This window comes from Poromitra crassiceps (assembly GCF_964638095.1).
Source record: "Poromitra crassiceps genome assembly, chromosome: 5".
In the NCBI taxonomy this organism is placed as follows: domain Eukaryota; kingdom Metazoa; phylum Chordata; class Actinopteri; order Beryciformes; family Melamphaidae; genus Poromitra; species Poromitra crassiceps.
In genome coordinates this window covers 30971963-30981561 of record NC_139642.1, presented here as the reverse complement: position 1 = coordinate 30981561, position 9599 = coordinate 30971963, and the positions used below count along the sequence as shown (strand labels likewise).

The window sequence follows — 9599 nt, the reverse complement described above, 5'->3', positions numbered from 1 at the left end:
TTTAAAAAGCATATACAGTATGCCTAAAAAAAATGGGTCATGACTTAATGACTAAGGAAAAATGTGGGTCATGAGGCTAGACCAGTTGAGAACCACTGCTCTAGGTGGTATTGTTTCTGAGCTACAGCTAATTAAATGCAAGATTTTTCGAAACCCCATTCAAGTCAATGGGGGGAGGGGGGGGGGAATTGCACTTAATCGCGAATAGTGCCCAGACCGCTTGACGAAGCCCTTAGCAAAGTCATAGCAACTCCTTCATCAATGAGCCGCACATTTTGAGGTATGACATGTCTATGTGGTGTGAAAAATGTGGCAGTTATTACATCCCAGAATTTTGGCAGATCGAAAAATAGGAGTTTATAGATTGTGCCTTAATGCTTTCAGCAAGCACAATAACTACTTGTACTTGCTCTGTAAAAGTTACTGCACTGCTGCTGGCCAGCACTGTTGTTCAAAGCCCTGTCTACTCTGGAGGGGTAGCAGCGCCCTTATAGTGAACTAAAACTAGGTGTTGAAGAAAAGAAACATTTGAGTTAACTGAAATAAAACAAAAACTAGACTTAATAAAAACAAACACAAACAATATTTTAGACTTACAAAACGAACTAAAACAAAATAAAAAATATACAGAAAATATCTTTAGTTTTAGTCTATCAAATTTGTCAACATGTAACAAGCATGAGGAGGCATCATGTTTGAGACTGGAATGTCTACAACATGACTGACTCAATAGACCTTTTTCACAACAGCCATTTTGCCATGTCAGAGCAGGGTAAACACAGGTGTAATTAATAACATTAATGATGGTCCCATTACATTTAGGGGGTCCAGTGCCAAGACCCTCATGTTGGTAGGCAGGGAATTTGCCACTCTTGCTATCACAAGATCAGGGCTGTCCCCCCTGCCCTAAATGTTTCAGTATCTTTATTTCAAACGAGATGACGCTGAAGAGGCTACTCACTGAAACAAATCTGTTGTTGTTGGTCTGACCCAGATTTATTGAGAAGGAGAAAAAATAAAGCACATTGAGAGTGATGGCCCTTTTTCTTTTTCCACAGTTTCCTTTGGGCTTGCACCTATGTTGCTTTTTGTACCGAGTTGTGTTGCCATTTGGTGAGTTCTTTATTACACATGATAAAAGGTAGGCTAAATGGGCAAGCTTATTGAATTCAATTTTGGCAACAAATGAAGCCCTTTTGTCAGTGGTGCTGGTGTAGTAATTCAATCTACTGAGGAGCTATCAGATTCTTCACAACCTACTTAGAGAGCTCTCTTTTTTTATGTTCTCACACACCTCTCTACTTCATCCGGTATGTTCATATACCGTGTTCATAGTTTGCATTTTTAGGTGTGATGTTGTCATGTTCTGCCCAATGAACTGCATTGCTCTATAGCATATTTTCCGGCCCCCGGGACCAGAGTGAGTTTCTCCAGGTGCTGCTGTCCCCTGCTGGCCGCTGGCCGCTGACCTCAGCCAGGACATGCACAATGGCCACATAGAGGCAAGTCCCAGCAGAGAGGAGCCTTCCCACACTGTCACACAGAGCTGCTTCTGTTAGGAGCTGCAGAGAGAAGACAAGCACATCACATAATACCTATCCATCTGCTCCTGCACTGATGCAATGGCTGTGTTTGTTTATTCTGCTATCACCAGATCAGGGCTGTGCAGAGACCGTTAGAGGGGCAAGTGCAATATTCAAAAGCTGCACATGACCTGCCAAACTTGCGAAAAGATTTTTTTAGTACCAAAATGTACCACGTGTAACGCTTCATTCACATGCTTTCATGTCATTTCCCCACTCACCACTAGGGATGCACGATATATCGGCAATCATATCGGTATCGGCCAGTATCGGCCGATTTTTTAACATATCGGTCATATCGGTATCGGTCAGATGTTGCAATGTTAATATCGGTTATCATTATCAGCCAAATTCTTCACATTGATATGAAATAATGCAGTAAATCTATGATTTATGGGCTTTTCCAAAGGCTTTGCAAATAAAGAAATGCATAACTTTTTCAAATTCAGTGTTAACATGTGTTTTTCAGTATGTACAAAATGTGATGATCATAAAAATGTGGTTTTATACAGATCATATCGACATCGGTAAATATCGGTTATCGGCCATAACAGCAATGTTAATATCGGTTATCGGCATCGGCCAAAATTTTCATATCGGTGCATCCCTACTCACCACAATATCATAGTTATTCAACGTATAAATCGGCTATGAAGAAAATGATACAATCATATTCTTGAGAAGAATTCCTCTTCTACTCCACCCTTCCTTATCAGACACCAATTTGTGTCTGTTTTATGGGGGGCAGGGGATCTTTAGGGTGGGACAGCAGGTCAACACACTAGAAGAGACACGACACACATATACACATACACATCCCTATCGTTGCATCGGCGCTGTTTCTAGGCCGAGCGCCTGGCGCAGCGCAAATCAGTGGGCGTGGACCAGCGCACTTGATATCGTCGTGCTGGCGCTACACGCAGCCTAAAGCATTACAACCACGCCTTTTAAGCGTAAAATTATGCACCGTCATGCTCATTGGATAACTGCAATAAACGAATCGCACGCTTGCCTTTTTAGCTCCAATTCCACTGGTCCCGCAAAACCAGACGAAAGCCAAGCGCTCTGCCCCCCCCCCCCTCCCTTCATCCAGTCTTGTCTGTCTCCATTATAGGCTATTATTCCATATTAGTATGCTTCTCAAACCAATCTAACTGCAGTTTAAATACTGCAAGCATGTAAATACGCTACACTATAGCAAGATCAAAGTGAAAATAATGTTCTAAATGCATCAGCTAGAAAAATATAGCCTATTAGATTGGTGAAAGTTTGTCCAGAAAGATATCATTTTCTCTCGCCTGCTGCAGGAAGGATGATGCACATAAATATATAGCCTACATTATGTAAAGTCATTGCATAAATGTGTTTTTATTGTAAAACTAAATGTGGAGTAGGGCCAAGTTATTGGAGCGGACATCACAGTATAGCAGATGACAGTAGAAGCTTCCGAAGCGCGTTCCGCTGTCACTTATCTACCGTAAATCACGTTAAATCGACAAGGGATATTTATAGCCCCAGTAGGACATATATGTTTCACATAGGGTGGTGTTTTCATTTCGATGTTTTATTTGGTCCAATATTGAAATGTTCTACAATTGGAGGTTGTCTTACCATTACACATTATTTAGATCCTCCCTTAATATAGGTTTTCGGCTCATTTGGTTGCTATTTAGTAGCGAAATGGTGAAGCACAATGCATGTTGGGACATTCACATTGCAGTGAAGTTACAGCTTATTTTTTCTATGGGACTCTGAGCGAGGGAGTCAGAGACAGTCGGTATTGTGCCTGGCAGACTGAGGAGAGAGTGCAGGCCCGCCGCACCCCATTACGCAGAGTACGCAGACTGCGTAGGGCATCATGTGACTGAGGGCACCAAAAAAAAAAAAAAAAAAATTTGGGTGCCCTCAGTCAGGCCACTCACTGAACAGCAGGCCAGGCGCTGCCTACTGGTTTACTAGTGGTTTTATTACTTTATTCAGGGTTAAAGTGGGTGCATCTCATTGTAAAATTGGAGTCGGCCCAAATTGGGCTTCAAACGGCCCAAATTGGGCTTCAAACGGCCCAAATATGGCTTCAACCGGCCCAAATCTGGCTTCAACTGGCCCAAATCTGGCTTCAAACGGCCCAAATCGGGCTTCAAACGGCCCAAATCGGGCTTCAAACAGCCCAAATCTGGCTTCAAATGGCCCAAATTGGGCTTCAAACAGCCCAAAAAATTTGCCGCCGCCCTTCGGACGTCGTCACACATGTCAGCCCGTATTGGCCTGGCCTGCTTGGTATCTAATGCCTGGCCTGAATTATGATCCCAGTCCGCCCCTGCTTGCATGTACAGTTTAACAATCGCTTGTTTGCTGACATGTACAGTAATTCTAACAATTGTTTGTTTGCCACATGTAATGTAATGTGAGATACACTAGTATCGTTCATAATTAATGATTTTGCAGTCTTTCGTTTGACAGTTATTGAAAGTTTTGCGGGGGGGGGGGGGGGGGGGGCACCACAAAACAATTACGCTTAGGGCAACCAAATGGCCAGCAGCGGCCCTGAGAGAGTGACACAGAGAAGGGTGACAGAGGAGAGAGCCAGAGGGGAGGGAGAGAGCCAGAGGGGAGCGCTCCGCGCAACTGGCGCACTCTGAATAGGCCTGGTTTTCAAAAGCGCAAAGCGCTAAATGTACGCCAGGTCGGAAGATAGCAGTACGCCGGTATTTAGCGCCGACACGCCCACTTTGGCCCATTCTGGGACTGCGCCACGCCCATTCGGCCTAAAGCGCATTTGGCAGCGTAAAGCCATATTGATATCGTCCCAAAACAGGCGCAAGGCACGTTTTTTTGCGTTTAAGGCCCGTTTTAGCGCCGAAGGCTTGTGGGAGAATAGGGCCCGATCATCTGACAACTGGAAACCTGAAGATTAATTTGAAATGCAGCTCAGCTCTTTGTCAAGTTTTTCTAGTCATAAATTCCAGTCATATTTATGCAATTCCAATAGATTAGGGACCCCAGTAGCCTATGCATAAACAAATCGAATCGTCGGAAATAGCACGTACTGCATGCAAAAAAAATGCATGGGATTAGCATAAAGTGGGCATGTCTGTAAAGGGGAGACTCGTGGGTACCCATAGCACCCATTCTCATTCAGAGAACTTGAGGTCAGAGGTCAATGGACCCCTTTGGAAAAATGGCCTGCACAAGATGATTTGTTTGTGCGTTTCATCGCACACAATATGATGTCATGGTGATGGCAAATATACTGTAGGTGGTGCAGCTGAAAAGGCCAGTAAATGTCCCTGCACGTATGTTCCTCTTATCTACGCCTGCATGCATCAGAAAGGAGACCAATCAAAAGTGACAGGAGCCTAGAAGTTAAAAAAGTGGAATATGGTTTATTTATTTAGTTAGTTGACAGTGTTGGGAGGGTTACTTTTAAAATATATTCCACTACAGAATACTGAATGCATGCCCTAAAATGTATTTTGTAACATATTCCATTAGACTACTCAAGTTAAGACCTATTCCAAATACATTTGGAATACTTCAAAATAGTGTTGCTGGGTCACTCTGAATGTAGTTAACACTTGCTTAGTTAGGAATGACCTTGTTAAGACACAACGCACACACTTTATCTTCTTACTGATCAAATGTGTTCTGTACCAAAAAAAAAAGAATGACGTTACTGTAGAACGCAAACTGAATCTGAAGATATAGATTGCAAAATATTCTTTGAAGACTAGGGTGCTCCCAGTCCCAGACATAGGGGATTTTTTTTAGATAGGTTTAAAGCATTACATCTTCAATAAAAAAAAATGCATGTTTAAAAAAACAACAATACAATAGCACTTGTCAAATTAAGTCTGAACCGTTTAAGTGTCCGGAGTATCTAATCGTACCCGGGTACAAATAGACGTGGCGCGCGGCAGATGCTATTTGCACACCCTATTTACAAGCATGACTTTTCTCTCCAAGAGAAGAGACGAGCAGGTATGCACGTAGCAGGGAGGGGGGGAGACTCCCTCTCTCTCTTTCTCTCTCCCAGAGGGAAAAAGGGTGCGCATTGTAGAGGAATGGCTTGGTGACCGGTGCGCATGGAACAAGCACATGTGATGTCAAGATATATTAGTCTATTATCGTACATGAAATTAAATATATGGCGTTACCTGTCTCAAGGCCACGACATTGTGACTGTTATTCTCCAGCCCAAAAAACACAAACACAGTTGAGCCTGTTTGGGGCAATACAAACATATTAAAGTATTTCCTTCAAGTATTCGATTTTTAAAGAAAGTAATTCAGAATATATATATTTTTAATTGTAACTGCAATGGAATACCATTACTCATATTTTATATTTTAAATACTGTATTCTGAATACATGTATTCAGTTACTCCCCAACCCTGGTTAGTGATACTATTTCACTGTGATGTTCTGAGGGGAGTCACACCTTGTGCAGAATCACAGCAAAAAAAATCACTTCAAGAGTGGCCACCGCTGCACTCAGAGCAAATCCATCAGCTAGAAGAAGAACAAATATCTCTTTACCAGTCTCAGCAATCTACTTTTACACAAATGTCTCTCTTGTTACATCAAATCAGGCTTGAGTCACTCAGGCAGCTAAATGTCTCTCCTGTTACATCAAATAAGGCTTGAGTCACTGAGGCAGCTGATCACCTCCTTGTGCTCCTCTGTTGGTTGAACAGTGTTATAGAGTGAGGAACAAAAGAGTACTTGTGCTTATTCTTCTTGCTGCCTGGCACCCTAAACCGCCTCCCAAAAACTGAAGCATATATATACGCACCCCTGAAAAACGAACACATTCCACTCTCAAAAATATCTTTATATTATATAATATAAAATAAAATATAATATAACTCATTGTTATTCTAACAATGGGTGCATTTCTTATTTTGTCCCAAGTTTTCACATCCTCTTATGATATTACTCTGCCCAAACAGGCCAACACAGAGCGTAATGTGTCGTATTGAAAAGGTGAATTTGACATTAAGAGGACAGAGAGAGGAAAGAGGTGTGGTCACCTCTAAGTTGGTGTGTGGTGGCTGCGTTTGAATGAACAGGTGACATTAGGGAGGGAGGGAGGGAGGGGGTATAAAAGTCAGCTTTGGGACAGGTCACACCTTAAAGCAACCTAGCATACAGTAGAAGTTTGGTATTGTCACACAGGATATTTGACTGCTTTGCTGGTAGGTACGGACCTTTTGATTGTTTAGTAGTTGTATCTTTTTTATTTGTGTTGATGACTGAATTTGAGAAATAAAATGGAATATTAGGGACAAATGACAACTGATTATATGATATTTAGGAATTCAGGATAATAAAATCTCAGTTCACTATCTCCCATTTATGATGGAGAATGTTCTGCAGGGTAAAGTGGACCAAAATAAACCCTTTTCAAACTATCGTTGCGAACAGACCATTCACTGCTGGGAGAAAAGCTTATTAGAGCAATGAGAGGAAGGGTAGATACCTGTTTAAAAGAGTCAAGTTAATTTAAATAAAAAATAAATAAAATCACTGTCCTTGATAAGGAAGATACTAGTTTACTTAACTGATAACTGATATTATTGATACTTTACTCAAATAACATTGACAAATTTTACAGCATCAAAATCAACAGTGCTATATTCAGAAACAGCCTTATGGATTCAGTTCTGAATGATACATGATGCAGCTCCACCTTGAGGTCCTCTCAGCACATTACAAACCCAGTGAGGGCAGCTAAGGCCATGTGTCGCAGCGTGGCGATTGGCTGCTGACTCACTGCTGTTCCCTGCTTCCCTTTAGACATTTCTCTCCCTCCTTAAACCATGGCATGCATTCACAAGCTGGAGCCTGCCTCATGTATTACAAAGATGCAAAGGGGGTGAGATCCAGAGGGGTGTAATTGACATTTTGGGGCGAGTTAGTAATCAAACCCCAAAAGAGCTACTGTAATAACAGAGTACCGCAGGGATGATGTATTTTTGTAGGCTTAACCAGAAATCGGCGCCATGTTAGTTCATCAGGGGAAAAGTCTATGGGGTTTTAGACTGAGGATTTCAGTTAAATGCATCAAATAAGGTCTGTGGTTAACAAAAGTTTATGGGAGTGCGAATTTGGGTTCAGCAGGATCATCTTCACGGACGTTAATCACTTTTATGCCTTTTGAAGCGTTTTCTAAAAATCATGTTAAAAAAATGCATTTACATTTCAAACGTTATCAAAGTGATTAATGTTTGTGAAGATTATCCTGCTGAACCCAAATTACCGCTCCCGTAAACTTTTGTTAACCACAGACCTTATTTGATGCATTTAAGCAAAATCCCCATTCTAAAACCCCATAGACTTTTCCCCTGACGAACCCAAGCGCTACTTCTGGACTCATTCCTGCGGTGCTCTACACTGAACACACTTTGATCAAGTATGGTCATTAAATGATCATACTTTATCAAAGTGTGTTCAGTGTATTAAAAAAAATGTTTTAGCTCTCCTGTAAAGCTGGAGAAATGGCATGCCATGATCCCATTGTTTCACTTCAGTATCTTTGTTTTATATTCCTCAAATCGATGTTCTGTTATGTATTGTATCTATTGTCATGCTTTCTCCTACTTCCTTAGATCATGGCTGACTATGACTTGGTCCTGAAGTGCTGGGGTCCGGTGGAGGCCGACTATGCAGCAAATGGAGGCCTGGTGTTGAACCGGTCAGTGGAAATGAGAAGACAAGACTGTGAAACTGACATGTTGAACTGTATAGACGTTACGCTATCAGTCAAAACTAAATTTTCTTTCACTTTGCTGCCTGTTGTGTGTCTGTTGCGCTCTCTCTCTCCTCCACACCTCTAACTCTGTCTTACTGTCTTACACCCTTACACCTCTCCTCCTCTCCTCTCCCTTCAGTTTATTCAAAGAGCAGCCGAACACCCAGAAGCTGTTCCCCAAGTTTGCCGGCATGTCCCAGGGCGAGACGGCGGGCAACGCGGCCGTTGCAGCCCATGGCGCCGTCGTCCTGAAGAAACTGGGCGAGCTGCTGAGGGCCAGAGGCGACCACGCTGCCATCCTCAAGCCGCTGGCCACCAGCCACGCCAACACACACAAGATTCCCCTCAACAACTTCAGGGTGAGGGATCTTCCTTTCCTTCTTATCTAACTAAGCTTTCTTTGTCTTTTCTTCAGACTGCTGCATCCCGAGTTTATTCAAATCCTTACTTTTGGTGATACCTAGACCAGTGATGGTGTAAGAGCAGATGGTATAATTTGGTCCTTTTCCTCTTCTCAGCTGATCACTGAGGTCATTGCGAAGGTGATGGCGGAGAAGGCGGGCCTTGATGGGGCCGGGCAGGATGCCCTGCGAAAGGTGATGTCCATTGTCATCGCTGATATGGAGGTCACATACAAAGAGCTGGGCTTCGCTGGTTAAACCTGCCAACACCCAAAAGTCACATAAGTCATGCCAAAGTAGAAGAGCACAGACATCAGTCAGAATAAATCTATATCAGCTGCAAGCATAAATACAGTATGAGACCATTTACACCTGGCATTAACATGCGTTTTCTGTCATCAGATTGCAATCAGATTGTGCTTGACCACTTGAAAGTACAGGTGTAAACGCCCCAAGACGCATTGAAGACTGATTGCAATCTGATCGGCCAAACCACCTCCGGAGGTGGTCAAGGACGCATTGTGTACACATTGAACGCAAGTGTAAATGCAATGTGTCCTCTCAATCTGGTTACAGCAACTGTATGAGAGAGAACATCCATTTTGGGTGATCAGATTGCAATCTGATCACCAAAAATGCATGTTAACGCCAGGTGTAAATGAAATCATGCTAATGTCGTCAAGCACTATCTGATTGAAATCTGATGACAGAAAACACATGTTAATGGCAGGTGTAAATGGCCTCTATGAGAATTACAAGGTGTCAAATTGTAGGCTATAACTCTGCTCAGTAATAAACAAATTGCTCTGCTCTTGAAATTATGGAAATTAAATATGATTCTTGTCTTTTTTTATTGCACTTTAA

General features: G+C 42.4%; 1 protein-coding gene across 1 annotated transcript; it reads left to right on the top strand.

Moving 5' to 3' along the window:
* Positions 1–8194: 8194 nt before the first annotated feature.
* LOC310776989 (myoglobin-like) lies at positions 8195–8993 on the top strand (the record flags this gene model as incomplete). The annotated part of the gene is made up of 3 exons (XM_083637219.1): positions 8195–8277; positions 8474–8693; positions 8853–8993. 3 exons carry the CDS (start codon positions 8195–8197, stop codon positions 8991–8993), a joined length of 444 nt encoding a protein of 147 aa, XP_083493345.1.
* Between the last annotated feature and the right edge of the window lie 606 nt (positions 8994–9599).